Source organism: Rhinatrema bivittatum, chromosome 4 (assembly GCF_901001135.1).
Source record: "Rhinatrema bivittatum chromosome 4, aRhiBiv1.1, whole genome shotgun sequence".
NCBI classification, from domain to species: Eukaryota; Metazoa; Chordata; class Amphibia; order Gymnophiona; family Rhinatrematidae; genus Rhinatrema; species Rhinatrema bivittatum.
Window position 1 is genome coordinate 179,518,175 of NC_042618.1, and position 15,127 is coordinate 179,533,301.

At 52.1% G+C, this 15,127-nt stretch overlaps 1 protein-coding gene across 2 annotated transcripts in view; it reads left to right on the forward strand.

Moving 5' to 3' along the window:
- The window catches only part of ABCA5 (ATP binding cassette subfamily A member 5), a 510,372-nt gene that overhangs the window by 186,260 nt on the left and 308,985 nt on the right, over positions 1-15,127 (forward strand). For both annotated transcript variants that reach the window (XM_029599288.1, XM_029599289.1), the window contains 2 exons: positions 3,699-3,789; positions 4,059-4,198. In XM_029599288.1, coding sequence (XP_029455148.1) covers positions 3,699-3,789; positions 4,059-4,198 — 231 coding nt within the window. The remainder of the gene's footprint in view (positions 1-3,698; positions 3,790-4,058; positions 4,199-15,127) is intronic.

The following is a 15,127-nucleotide window of genomic DNA, read 5'->3' on the forward strand; positions in this document are numbered from 1 at the left end:
TTCCGTCTTGCTTCCATTTTCGGGAGTTGTGTAGGTTCCGTTCAGGCAAGACCTCCTCTGGTGTGGGAGCGAAGCAGCTGCTGGGGCGACAGCAGTCCTTTTGAGGCTCCCTCAGATCTTCCAAGTATGTTGCCAGTCAAGGAGCGGTGGTGGAAAGTCAACACAATAAAGCCAGCATCACTAATTCTTCCATAGAAGCAGTAGGAGGAAGATTGTACAGCTTTTATGAGGAGTGGGCCAAGATTACCTTGGACCGTTGGGTTCTAGAGGTGGTGAGAGATGGAGGGAACTTTTTGGCCCATTCTCGACTTTTCTGAAGGTGAACAAGGCCCTGAGGGTTCTGTGTTTTCGAATAGAGATGTTGCAAACTGTGATAGCGGCAGTCCGGAGAGTGGAGTTCTTGGCGTTGTTGGATCTGACAGAGTCATACTTCCATATTCCCATTTGGAAGGACCATCAGAAGTTCCTTCGGTTCGTGGTTTTGGGACAGCATTTCCAGTTTCGAGCTCTTCCCTTCGGCTTGACCACGGTGCCATGAATCTTCATGAAGGTGATGGTGGTGGTGGCAGCAGCCCTTTGGCGAGAAGGGATCTTGGTACATCCTTATCTGGACAATTGGCTCATTTGCACGAAGATGGAGGAGGAGTGTGTACGGTCTCTCTGACAAGTTATGGACACCTTGCAGTTGCTAAATTGGGTAATAAATGTGGCAAAGAGTCATTTGGTGCCAACCCAGTCGTTGGAATATCTGGGGGTGCTTTTCGATAGCCAGAAGAACAGGGTCTTTCTAACCTTGGACAGATTGTCAAAGTTACAAGCGCAGATGACTCGTCTGCTTCGTCTGTTGGTCCCAATGGTCTGGGATTATTTGCAGGTCCTGGGGTCTATGGCTTCCATGCTGGATTTAGTTCCGTGGGCCTTTGCACACATGAGACTGTTGCAGAGGGCGCTGTTGTCCAGGTGGAAACCCCTGTCGGAGAAGTATCATCTGTCTTTGCCTCTTCTATGAGAATCCAGGTCCAGTCTATCATGGTGGCTGTTGCGTTGCAATCTGGAAAAGGAAATGGATCTAGAGACCTTGGACTGGGTGGTGGTGAACACAGATGTCAGTCTCAAGGGTTGGGGGGGGGGGGGGGGTGGGTGGTGTGCCTGGGGCGGACTACACAAGGGCTTTGGTCCATGGAGGAACAATTGTCTGGAAACAAGGGCGGTCCATCGGGCCCTAGAAGCCTTACTTCCCTGGATCAGAGGCAAGATGGTTTGCGTGTTCTCAGCCAATGCGACAATGGTAGCAAACATCAATTGGCAAGGAGGGACGAAGAGTAATATGGTGGCTTTGGAACCTCAACAGTAGTTTGCTTGGGCGGAGCTCCATCTTGAGGGAAAGCGGCTTCCAAAGTCGCAGGTGCGGACATTGTGCAAGCGGATTTCCTCAGCAGGCAGCAGCTGGATATGGGGAATGGGAGTTGTCCTTGGAAGCTTGGGATCTCATCTATGCCAGATGGGGTGTTCACCTGTTGGATCTCATGGCAGTTCGTGCCAATGCAAAGACAGCAAGATTTTTCAGTTGCAGAAGAGAGGTCGGCACAGTGAGGCTGGATGCTCTGGTGTGCCCTTGGCCGCAGAGATCCTACTGTACATGTTTCCTCCTTAGCCTCTTGTCAGGTGAATTCTGAGCATAGAGTTGCATCCGGGGTTGGTGGTGCTAGTGACACTAAAGTGGCTGTGATGGCCGTGCTTCGTGGATCTGGTACATCTCACAGTGCAGGGACCCCTCAGATTGGCCCATCTCCCACGATTGCTTCAGCAGGGTCCCATATTTTCGGATCGGGAGGATCACTTCTGTCTCACGGCTTGGCTTTTGAGAGGCAGCGGTTGTGCCTGACAGGATATTCGGAAATGGTTATTTCCAAGCTCCTCCAGGCTCGTAGGCCCTCTATGTCTCTGGTGTATGTCAGGGTCTGAAGGTCTTTGAGACATGGTGTCTACATCGGTGATTGGATACCCTGTCTGTGGAGGATCCTCATATCTTAGCCTTTTTGCAGGAGGATTGTAAAGTCTGGCCTATAGCTCTTTCCACATTCAGGTGTTCGCCTTGGATTCTCTTAGGGGGCAAAGTGCGGGGGAGGTATTTGGTCTCTCATCCTGATGTGGTTCAATTCGTGAAGGGTGTCAAGCATTTGCGCCCTCAGGTTCGGAAGTTGTACCTGGATTGGAGCCTTAATTTAGTTCTGTGAGTACTCTGTGGCGCACCTTTTGAACCTTTGAGAAGGAGCAACTTTGAAAGCCCTGACTTTGAAGACAATGTTTCTGGTGGCCATGTGTTCTGCCAGACGGATTTTGGAATTTCAGGTGCTGTCCGAGATCCTTTTGCGTATTTCTAATGGCGGAGTCACGTTACAAATGGTCCCCTCTTTTTTACCGAATGTGGTGTCCTCTTTTTCATGTTAATCAGATGATGGATATTCCGGCCTTACCAGAGTGGTCTAAGGATTCTCTTCAAGAGAGAAAGCTGCATCTCTTGGATGTACAGCGAACTCTGTCCAGTATCTGGAAGTCACTAATTCTTTTCGGCAGTCAAATCACCTGTTTGTGTTGTTCGTTAGCACAAAGAAAGGAGATAAGGCCTCAAAGACCACAATTTCTTATTGGCTGAAGGAAGCCATTTGCTCTGCTTATATTTGTAAGGGTCGCAAGATTCCAGTGGGACTGAAAGTGTATTCTACAGAGTGTCAGTTGCTGTCTCCTCAGGAGATTTGTAGAGCGGCGGTGTGGTCCTCGCTTCATAATTTCACCAGGCTTTACTGTTTGTATATGCAGGTGCAGGAGGATGTGTCCTTTGGTGAGAGTGTCCTTCGTGCAGGCTTTCTGGTTCCCGTCTAGTTTAGGGGTGCTTGGGTACATCCTACTTATCTGGACTGTTTTGGGTATGAACAGGAAAGGAAAAGTGGTTCTTACCTGCTAATTTTCGTTCCTGTTATATCACAGATTAGTCCAGAGGGCCCTCCCTGTCGCTGCTGAAAGACTGAATTTCCTGATAGTCATATCATATTTTCAAAGTGTTTTTTGCAGTTTGTACATATGTTGAATTCAGACTGTTTTTGGTTCCTGGACGTGTGAGAGGCTCCAATGCAGGGAGTTCCAACCCTGAGTTACCTGTTCACCCTGGAGAGGGTTTTAGGGTCTAATCTTTAGCTTGGGAACAGGTCAGTACTGAGGGACTGCAGGTAGCACTCTCTGTTATGTAGCAGTGTCTCAAAGCTTTGTTCTTTGCCTCCATCTGCTGGTAGGGATGCAAAACCCACTTGTCTGGACTGATCTGTGGTATTACAGAAACAAAAATTAGCAGGTAAAAACCAATTTCCCTATGTCCACACCCTCCCAGCAGGACCTCCTCTCGTCCCATTGGCTTTCTCCCCTGTCCTGTATATGCATACACCCTAAGGCAGGGAGCTAGAAGGCAGACTAGGAGCTAGGTGTCTTGCTATGTGCTTGCAGCTTGGGAAGCAACAGGAAGTGGGGGAGATGTAGAACAGCACAGTAGCAGCAGCAATGACTACAGAGTGGCAAAGGTATATGTGCTACTGCCCAGGTTTACATTTCTGGCAAGATGATAGCTATATTTGTTCCTGTATAATCATGCAATTGTAATACACTATAATACATTTCTGAATGAATTCTCCATTGTTCTTTTCCAGATCGAAAAGTTGTGATTTCGCAAGGAATGGTGAAATGCATTGGCTCTTCTCTCTTTCTCAAGAGCAAATGGGGAGTGGGTTACCGCCTGAGGTACTGTTTTAAGCTGTGCAGACTGGCAACATTTGTGTTCCTTAATGTTCTCTCTCATTTCTAGATCTTAGCTACTTTTCACATCTTCCTTCTAAAATGATGCTGATTTGGTTTGGTTTTCTTAGAAGTAGGTTGAAATGTATACGCATGCAAGATTAATGGTTACCGCTTCTTATATTTTACGCAGTTGTTGAGAGCATTTAAAATCAGTGGCAGAGGAAATGCAGATGAGAGTTAATAACAGCTGTAAATTGTGTATTTTTGAGCAGCATTCACATAGACAAGTCTTGCGCCAAGGAGACTGTGACTTCATTGATTGTAAGACATATACCTGGAGCTGGTTTATTACAAGAGCATGAACAAGAGGTTGTTTATACACTTCCGTTCAAGGACACAGCCAAGTTTTCAGGTATTGTTCTGAGTATTATATAGCGTATAATTTCATTTCTGGTTCAAATAATAATGGGCTGTTTTGGGAAATTGTCTTCTAATGGCAGTATTTGATGTTGAAATAACATTTTACATGTATTAAAACGACAAAATGGTTCATCAGTACTATAGTTGTCAGGACCAATTTTCATTGAAATTTTGTTTTGCGGAGAGTCTAGCAGATTCCTCCTGCTCCTTTGGGCTTGCAAATCAATCAGAACCAGGGCTGGGATCTGGCACATTGAACCTTAATTCACAGCAGCCTATGGATTTTTCCTCCTATTTTATATCCCCTTCCAGTTTACTTTTTAGTCCCATCATTGCAGTGATAGTCCTTGGCCGGCAGTTATGCACCAGGGCGCCTTCAAAACCTTCAAATCATGGATGCTAAATCCATCCACCAAGTGTTGCAATTGCATGATGACTATGACTCTCGCCTCTCACCTCCTAGGTGCTGTGAATGCTGTCTATACAGCTGACTTGGTGAGCAGAAGATCTAAAACCATAATTGAACCCAGTTCCTCACTGAGCCAACCCTACAATTTTGTTTAATTGAGGTGATTTCGTCATTTTTGAAACGGATGCCTCTGATGTCAAGCTGTTGTTTCTTGTTTCCCTGCTCAATGGAGTCTTAGTCTATGATGTTTATGTAATGGTTACTCAGGGGATACTATCTTAGTGTCATTGATTACATGTAATGGGTGGTACTCCTCAGATTCATTAATTTTTCAAGTTACTTATGAGTGGCCTACAGTACCTGAATGTAATCCGCTTTGAAGTGCTGGAAAAAAAAAGTGTGAAAGCGGAATATAAATGTAAATAAATAAATAAAAATCAAATCTTAATTAACAGTCAGTGAGACTCATACAAACTCAGCCACACAAGCGGCCAAGCACAGCACTATTTAGTGCTGCTGAGCACCTAGATGTTAAATTCAGCACCCAGCTGCAGAGGCAGTAATAAGATGCGGCACTATTTAGGAGTTAATTAGAAAGAGCTGAATCTGCAAATTAGAGCTTGAAGGGAAACAGGTTTTTCCCCTACCAATTTCTAAAAAGAAAGGAAACATTCAGAACTATCCTAACTACACAGTTTTTTAGGGAAAACCTCAAACTTTGAAAAGAAATTGTTCCTTTGCACCCAGGCAGGCCAATCCACACCAGTCGGTGCACTTTTACCAGCAGATAGAGACAGAGTAAAGCTGACTCGCTGATATAGCCCTGCCTTGACATAAGCCCACCTGTATTCTCCATCTCCCGCAGATGGTGGACATGCATCTCCCTACTGGGAATTGCTTGTGGTAAAAAAAAAAAGAAGATAAAAAGAGGAAAAATAGGAGAATATAAAAGATTCAAATGCACCGCTTGAGCTCCTGAGGTGTCACCTGTTTGGACTCTCCCTGAGTTGAGCGATCTAAGTCTGGGAGCCTGGCCTGGCATAGATTAAAAAAAAAAAAAGTGATACAAGAAAGAGGGAGTGCTTGGTGGTGAAGGCTTGTGTCTGCTCCCCCTCTAGCCAGTAACCCAGCCAGGGAGAGCTGAGCTCAGGTAAAAAAAAAAAAAAAAAGAGGGAAATTTTAGTTCCCTGTACGTACCAGGATCAGTCCAGACACCTGGGTTGTGACTCCGCACCAGCAGATGGAGACAGAGCAAAACTTGTCGGGCCCCCTACATATAGTAAGGCGCCACCCACAGCCCGTCAGTCTTTCTCTGTCTCCAGCAGATGGGGCAGGTCCACCCACAGTCTCGATTGATCCTGGCTTAGGGATTTTTAGCTAGTCAGGGGAATTTGATTTAAAAAAAAAAAAAAAAAAGGGTAAAAGAAGAAGAGATCTTCAAACAAGAGAAGCAGCGGAAGCCCGAGTCCTGTAAGCCTCCGAGGAGGGTTGTAAGGTCCTGAGGGGACTATCCCCCCCTGGTTGAGGCCGCTGCTGGGGTTGAGGACCCGGCCTGGGCAGGCAGCAGCGTCGGGGGTGACACCGGGGAGCCCGGTTCACTCACCCCCGCTGGAAAGGAGCAATCAGGACCTGGGCCAGCGACAAGTAAAGTAAAAAAAAAAAAAAAAAAAAGTTTTTGTTTCGGCTGTGCGGCTTCTCCTCTCGCTCCGGTTTGTTTGTTTGTCGCGGGGGGGGGGGGGGAGGGGTCGTTGTCCGACCGGCCGACTCGCTTAATTTTTTTTCTTTTTTGCTTCGACCCTCCGGACCGCGGGCAGATCGCGACATGCCCAGAGGGGCCTCGTGCCGCGCGTCTCCAGGGAGGGGCTGTGCACAAAGTGCGTTTCAGGCGGCGAGGGGTCGTCCGAGGTCGGGCGGGGGGCCCGACCCCGGCCAGCGCAATCGCCGCCGCGCGAAGAGCCCGATGATGGGGGCAGGGCTGATCCGTTCCCGCTGAGCGCGGGAACGGCGGTCATCTTGGCTTCAGTCAGAGAAGCCACGAGGAAGGCAGTGGGGGATCCCGGATTGCCCCCAGCGCTTTCCCCACAGCAGCGACCCCCCGGGGAGGGTGAGTCGCCGGAGGACCGTAGTCTGGAGGAGGCCTCCTCGGATTCGGAGGCCTCCTTTTCCTCGGATTTTGCAAGCTTGCTCCACAAGCTTGTTAAATATAAGAAATTGAAGCGGAAGAGAAGTAAAAGGGGTTCGGGCAGTAAGCCGGGGCCCCGGAAGAGAAGGTCGGGGGACGATCCGCGGCGGCCCGCGGATCCGCCCAAGGGACGCCGGCCCTTACGGGGGGTCCCTCAGGATTCGGAGTCAGAGTCGAGTTCGGCTGCGGAGGACATCGTGGATGTGGAGGCTCCAGGGGACTCAGGAACCCACGCCGGGACGGAGGCGGTGCAGGCCGGGAACGCAAAAGGGGGGCCAGCGGTGGAAGGTGATGACCCGAAGGTCATGCGCTTGTTTCGGAAAGAAGAGCTGGCGCCGCTGATCCCGGCTATCCTTCTGGAAGTTGGAGTGGATGCCCCCCCCGGTGGGGGCTCATACAGATGCGAAGATGGATCCGGTACTGCTGGGTCTTCAAGGGCCAGCGGTGGCATTCCCGTTCCACTTTTCGGCTACGGATATCCTGTTCCGGGAGTGGGATACTCCGGATTTGGGTCTGAAGGTCAGTAAGGCTATGGATAAGTTGTATCCATTGCCGGAGGACGCGCTGGAGATGCTGCATTTTCCCAGAGTGGATGCCGCAGTGTCGGCAGTGACGAAACGATCCACGATTCCGGTCACTGGAGCCACGGCCCTTAAGGACATTCAGGATCGGAAGCTTGAGGGCCAGCTGAAGAAAGTGTTCGAGGCTTCGGCCCTGGGAGTCCGCGCAGCTATTTGCAGTAACTTCGCGCTGCGGGCAGGTTTGCGCTGGGCGCAGGTACTTCAGGCAAATGCAGGTCTCTCGGGAGAAGAGGTGGCACAGGCGAACCAGCTGGAAGCGGTGATAGCGTATAGCGCGGATGCCATGCATGACCTCCTACGGATGTCGGCCAGGGCCATGGTTTCGGCAGTTTCAGCACGCCGGTTGCTATGGCTCAGAAATTGGGCGGCGGATGGGTCCTCCAAGGCTCATCTCGGATCTCTTCCGTTCAAAGGAAAGCTGCTGTTCGGTAAGGAGCTGGACGACCTGATGCAGTCGCTGGGAGAGAACAGGGCTTTCAAGCTGCCTGAGGATAGGCACCGAGGCCGGACATCTTTCTCCAGTAGGGCCCGTTTTCGGGGAACACGGAAGTCGCGGCCGCAGAGACCATCCGGGCCCTCCTACCGGCCGGGGTCTGGATCCTCGAGAACATCGTCGTGGTCTCAGTCCTTTCGTGGCAGAAAGTTTGGGAGGCGAGACGGGCCCGCGTCCGGGTCGGGTCCGAAAGCCTCACAATGAAGTTCGGTTGGTCCGTTCCCTGCAGCCGGCTCCTCCGGCCGTGCCAAACGTAGGGGCCAGGTTGGAGCGGTTCTACGGGGAATGGACCAGTATCACGAAGGATCAGTGGGTCCTCACGGTGATAAGACAAGGTTACGCGTTAGATTTTGCACGGATTCCGGCGGACAAGTTTTTGATCTCCCCTTGCAAGGGTCGCTGCAAGCAGGTGGCCGTCTGGGACACGCTCTGCCGGCTACGAGACTTGGGCGCAATTATGCCCGTTCCAACGGGGCAGCGCCGTCGGGGGAGGTACTCCATCTACTTCATTGTGCCAAAGAAGGAAGGTACCTTCCTTCTTTGGCACAATGAAGGGGTCAACAGATGTCTTCGCGTTCCACGCTTCAAGATGGAGATGATTCGGTCAGTGATCGCCTCGGTACGGCCAGGCGAGTTCCTGGCGTCCTTGGACCTCACGGATGCTTACCTTCATATAGGCATTCAGACGGACCATCAGCGGTTTCTGCGCTTCTGTATCCTGGGCAGGCATTATCAGTTCAAGGCTCTCCCCTTCGGCCTCGCCACCGCTCCTCGGACGTTTACAAAAGTAATGGTGGTGGTTGCAGCCGAGCTTCGCAAGGAGGGATTCCTGGTACATCCCTACTTGGACGACTGGCTCATCCGGGCCAAAACGGAGAGCCGATGCCGACAAGCAGTCGAAAGAGTACTGCAACTTTTGCGCTCCCTCGGCTGGGTGGTCAATCTCGCCAAAAGTCGCCTCGTCCCCACCCAGACGCTACATTACCTGGGAGCGCTGTTCGACACGAAGCAGGGCAGAGTGTCGCTGTCCCAGGAGCGGGTGTCCAAGCTGCAGGGCCAGGTGCGCAGGTTGATGTCCCTACGGTGTCCGCTGGTCTGCGATCATCTCATGGTGTTGGGATCGATGGCGTCAACGCTGGCATTGGTTCCCTGGGCTTTTGCTCATCTACGGCCGTTGCAATCCGCATTGCTCTCCCGATGGCGACCAGTGTCGGAGGATTTTCACATGCCACTTCCACTATCGGATCAGGCAAGGTCCAGCCTACAGTGGTGGCTCAGCTCCGACAACTTGTTATGCGGAGTGTCCCTGGTTATGCCCGCCTGGACGGTGGTCACCACGGATGCCAGTCTCTCCGGATGGGGGGCGGTGTGCATGGGACACTCGGTGCAAGGACAGTGGTCCAAAGCTCAGTCACAGTGGTCCATCAATTGCCTGGAGACCAGAGCGGTCTTGCTGGCGCTGCAGGCTTTTCTCCCGTTGATTCGCGGAAAGGCGGTTAGGGTCTTGTCGGACAACGCGACCACAGTGGCGTACATCAATCGCCAAGGAGGAACAAGGAGCCAAGCCGTCGCGGAGCAGACGTGACAATTAATGATCTGGGCAGAAAAGAATCTCGGCAACATCGCGACGTCCCATATAGCCGGAGTAGACAATGTCCAAGCGGATTTTCTCAGCCGACATCGCTTGGACCCGGGGGAATGGGAGCTGCCGGAGGGCGCTTACCACCTCCTCTGCGGGAAGTGGGGAACGCCACACATGGATCTAATGGCCACCGCTCAGAACGCCAAAGCCCCGAGGTTCTTTAGTCGGAGGAGAGAGCGGGGGGCCGAAGGGGTGGACGCCCTGGTCCTCCCCTGGCCCACAAACGTTCTGCTGTATGTGTTTCCTCCTTGGCCCCTGATAGGCAAAGTTCTTCGACGCATAGAGATGCATCCCGCAGAGGTGATCATGGTGGCGCCCGAGTGGCCCCGGCGTCCTTGGTTCGCGGACCTTCTGCAATTGGCACGGGAGCCTCCTCTCCGATTCCGAGGGGAGGCGGCCCTTCTACGTCAAGGACCCGTCTGTTTGGAGGACGCGGATCACTTCTGTCTCGCGGCCTGGCTTTTGAGAGGAAACGCTTGAAGAATAAAGGATATTCGGATGCGGTGGTAGCCACATTGCTGAGTTCTAGAAAGCGTTCTACGTCCTTCGCCTACGTTCGGGTTTGGACGGTGTTTGAGGATTGGTGTAGAATCCGTGAGGTAAATCCTGTGCTGCCCTCCGTACCGGATGTCCTTGCTTTTCTTCAGGCTGGCCTTGCGAAGGGGCTGTCTTGCAGTACTCTAAAAGTCCAGGTGGCGGCACTTGGGTGCCTCAGAGGTAAGGTGCATGATAGGTCGTTAGCGCAACATCCGGATGTGGCGCGTTTTCTTCGGGGAGCCAAGCATTTGCGGCCACCGTTACGTCTGTCTTGTCCATCTTGGAATCTCAATTGGGTTCTTTCCGCTCTGTGTACGTCCCCTTTTGAGCCTCTGAAGCGCGCAACACTCAAGGACCTTACTCTCAAGGCGGTGTTTCTTGTGGCAATCGCGTCGGCGAGACGTGTTTCCGAATTGCAGGCGTTATCTTGTAGGGAGCCCTTCTTACGCTTCTCTGACGCAGGGGTCTCGTTACGGACGGTTCCCTCCTTCCTCCCGAAGGTGGTGTCAGCTTTTCATTTGAACCAGTCGGTTGAGCTGCCCGCTTTTCCGGAGGGGGAGCGTTCTGATCCTGATACTAGAATGTTGAAGAAACTTGATGTCTGCAGAGTCCTGCTCCGTTATCTGGAGGTTACGAATCCTTTCCGGGTTTCGGACCATCTCTTTGTTTTGTGCTCGGGGCCCAAACGAGGGGGGGCAGCTTCCCGTACCACGATTGCGTGCTGGCTCAAGGAAGCCATTGCTTCCGCGTATATCCTGAAGGGGAAGCCTGTTCCTGCGGGTCTTCGGGCTCACTCGACGCGAGCACAAGCCGCCTCTTGGGCGGAGTCGTCGCAGGTGTCACCGCAAGAGATTTGCAGAGCGGCGACTTGGAAGTCCCTGCATACTTTTGCTAGACACTACCGGTTGGATGTTCATGGCCTGGATTCAGGGGGTTTCGGAGAGAGTTCTGCGAGCGGGACTCTCTGGTTCCCACCCTCAGTAATTCAGCTCTGGTACATCCCAGGTGTCTGGACTGATCCTGGTACGTACAGGGAAAGGAAAATTAGTTTCTTACCTGATAATTTTCGTTCCTGTAGTACCAAGGATCAGTCCAGGAACCCGCCCGCGTAGTCTGTTTGTTTGAGTTACGTAGAGGAGAGTCCGCTCGGTTGACACTCTATGTTTTGTTTACTTGTATGTTGTTGGGGCCTCTGGTTCTGGGAGTTCTGATCCAGCTGGGGGTTCGTTGAATGGGCCCTGGTTTCGGGCGGTATAGCTAGTTAGTTGGAGTTTTCCATTTGCTTTGACATTACGTAAGACTGACGGGCTGTGGGTGGCGCCTTACTATATGTAGGGGGCCCGACAAGTTTTGCTCTGTCTCCATCTGCTGGTGCGGAGTCACAACCCAGGTGTCTGGACTGATCCTTGGTACTACAGGAACGAAAATTATCAGGTAAGAAACTAATTTTCCTTTTCCTGAACATACCCAGATCAGTCCAGAGAAGTGGGTTGTGTATCCCTACCAGCAGGTGGAGTCAGAGAGCAAAACTTTGGGCACAGCCATATATACAAGAATGTCACCTGCAGTCCCTCAGTTTTTCTCTGACTCCAGCAGATGGTAGAGATGCACACCTGCAGTCTTCCTAGTTTCTTAGTTAATTTTTTAGTTAGAGTTTAAAGAGATTTTTCTTTTTGATTTAGGTCGCTTCCTGAGGTGTTAGGCACTTTCGAGGGCCATCCCTCAGTGGAAGCCGGGCGTCCGGGGGGTTGGACACCCCTGTCTAGGTTTCGCCCATTTCAGCTCGGTGGTGGAAGGCCAGGGGCTCCTGACTACTCCTCATCAAGGCTGCTTTACTTGCTCCCTCTCCTCCTGCACTAATTTGGCTCCGTAAAGTTTTTTGTAAAAAAAAGAAAAAAAGAAGTTTAGCCAGCAGCCATCTTTCTCCTCTGAAGTAAGGAGTTGGTGCAGTGGGGGCCTGCCTGTAGCGGCTGTTTCGGGAGTTTGGCAGCGTGTTCCTTCAGCTCCCGGGGCTCCGGGGTGTTTCCTGAAGGGAGAGGGTGAGTTGGGCTTTGCGCCCATTTGAGCCGAGTTTCGCCGCGTTTTCAGCACTGCTTGTGCTATTTGGACTGCCGGCATTGAATTTTTTATTTATTTCTTCCCGCGCAGACGGAGATCGAGCCTTTTTCCAGCAGCGACTTTTCCCCTCACAGTTCAACTGCGTGGTTGCGCAGTCTGTATGATGGGCCCTCGCTCAAAATCGCTGGCCTGCCCCGCGTGTGGAGTGCGCGGTCAGGCACTAGATGCAGCTTCTATGTGCGCTGCCTGCGCCTTAGGCATAGCGGGCTCATCGAGGCCTACCGACCCTCCCCGTGGGGGGGGGGGGGGAGTGCCTCATGCTGCAGAGCAGGGGATGGAGATTCTCCACCCATTTTAGCTCCTGTGGGGGAGGATCTCGCGGGCGATGTCACCCCCTGCGATTCTTCGGAAGGGAAGGGGGACCCAGAGGGGTTTTCCCCTGAATTCATTTTACTCATGCACCAGGCCTCTCTAGCTAGAAGGCATGCTGCGCCTAAGAGGGTTCGACAGCCGATGGATCTGTCAGGGCCCCCTGCTAAGAAGGCATGGGTTGCAGATCTGCAGCAGCATCCGGGGGAGCAGCCTCGCCAGATGGGAGACACCCTCTAGGTGCCACAAGATCCAGGTGTGGGGTCAGGCGCTCCGACAACCCCGGGGATGCCTCCGGGGGCAGACCCAGACCTCATTCAGGATGCAGGGGACGTTGATCCTGATGATCCCGATGATGATGATCTCCCACCCGCTGAGGGAGATGTTCTCAGCGTGGTCCGCCTTTTTAAGCGGGATGAGCTGCGGCCCCTAATTCCCCAGGTCTTGGATGTTCTGGGCCTTAAGGTTTCTCAGGAAGAATCTGACAATGAAGGGGTTAATCCTGTCCTTGATGGCATTTGGGGTCCTCCAACCTCTTTCCTGTTGCCCAGAAGGTCTGCAAGCTGGTAACCCGCGAGTGGGATGCTCCCGATGCTTGGCAGGGCTATGGCAAAACTATACCCCATGTCTACAAATGTTTTAGACCTTCTGAAGATTCCGAAGGTGGATGCAGCGGTCTCTGTGGTCACAAAAAAGACCACTATTCCAGTATGGGGGCTGCAACTTTGAAAGACATGCAAGATCGCAAACTGGAGATCCAGTTGAAGCGGGTTTTTGAAGTTGCCGCTTTGAGTCTTCGAGCAGCAGTTTGCTCAAGCCTTACACAGAGGGCATGCCTGTGCTGGGTTCAGGACTCTGCTTCCACATCAGGGTCCGGTGGCAATGGGCCGCTACAGCTGCCCGTTTGGAGGCGGGTATCACTTATGTTGCGGATGCGCTTTATGACCTGGTGCGCACTTCGGCTCGAAGTATGGTATCAGTGGTGGCAGCGTGTCGACTCTTCTGGCTGCACAATTGGGCGGCGGATTTGTCCTCCAAGTCCCAGCTTTGTAATCTCCCCTTTAAGAGAAAGCTCCTTTTCGGGGCAACCTCGATAAGTTGGTTAAGCTGCTCAGGGAATCCAAAGGCAATAAATTGCCGGAAGATAGGAGATCTTCAAAGAAGGTTTTTCCTCCTCTGGCTCGTTTTTGAGATTTTCGCTGGTATAGAGCCGCCAGATATACTACGCCTTCTGGTCCTAAGCAAACTTCGGGATGCCAGCAGTCCTTTCGCAGTGGTTGCCGCTCCGGTAAGGACTCTGGAAACCTCGGTGCCAGAAACAGTAAACCCTCCCAATGAAGCTACGAGCACCCATTCCGTCATCGAAGCTGTCGGAGGCAGATTATCCATCTTTTAAACGGAATGGGCAAGGATTACCTCGGACCGCTGGGTCCTGGAAGTGATCAGAGACGGCTACGCTCTAGAGTTTTTGCGACCGGTTCGGGAGGTTTTTGTGGAGTCCCGTGTGGCCTCCCACATCAAGCATGAGGGGGTGCGGGCGACCATGCAGCGTCTTCTCGAGCTCAGGGCTATTGTCCCAGTTTTGGAGGCACAGCAGGGACGAGGCCCGGTACTCTGTTTACACTGGTGTCCCCAAAAAAGGAGGGCACGTTTCATCCCATCCTCGATCTGCAGAAGGTAAACCGTTGTCTTTGGATTTCTCATTTTCGAAAGGAGACCCTGAGGACAGTAATGGTGGTGGAACGGAAAGGGGAGTTTCTAGCGTCGCTGGACCTCACGGAGGCATTCCTGCACAACCCAATCCAGTTCAGCCACCAAAGGTTTTTGTGCTTCAAGATCTTGGGGCAGTACTTCCAATTTCGAGCCCTCCCATTTGGACTCGCCACAGTTCCTCGAACTTTCACCAAGGTGATGGTGGTGGTTGCAGCCTTCCTTCGCAAGGAAGGAATTTTAGTCCATCCTTATCTGGACGACTGGTTGATCCGCGCGAAGTCTCGGGACAACTGCGAGAGATCAGTTCGCATGGTGATGTTCACCTTACAGTCCCTCGGGTGGGTTATCAATGTGCAGAAGAGTCATTTGGAACCACCCAAGAGCTGATTTTCTTGGGAGCTCGGTTCGATACCTTGTGCGGCAAATTATTTTTGGCGATAGGCTGAGTGACAAAGTTACAAGGCCAAATCCACGCCCTTATCTGGAGAGAGAATTCGACAGTCTGGCATCATCTGCAAGTCCTGGGTTCCATGGCATCTACCTTGGACTTGGTTCCGTGGGCATTCGCTCACTTACAACCGTTACAGCGTGCACTTTTGTCGCAATGGAGTCTGGTGTTGGAGCAGTTCCACCTACCAATGGCCGCTGCTTCCAGAATCCAGAGTCAGTCTATTGTTGTGGCTTTCGAGCGACAATCTGGAATGGGGGGGCGGGGGGGTGTACTTGGACCCCCCGAATTGGCTGATAATCTTCACCGATGCCAGTCTATCTGGTTGGGGAGCAGTGTGAGCAGACAAGTCCGCCCAAGATCTCTGGTCGCCGACAGAAGGATCCTGTTCTATCAGTCGTCTAGAGATGCAAGCCATTCGACTTGCCCTGCAAGCATTCCTACCCTGGATCCAGGGCAGAATCATACGAATGTTCTCTGACAATGCGA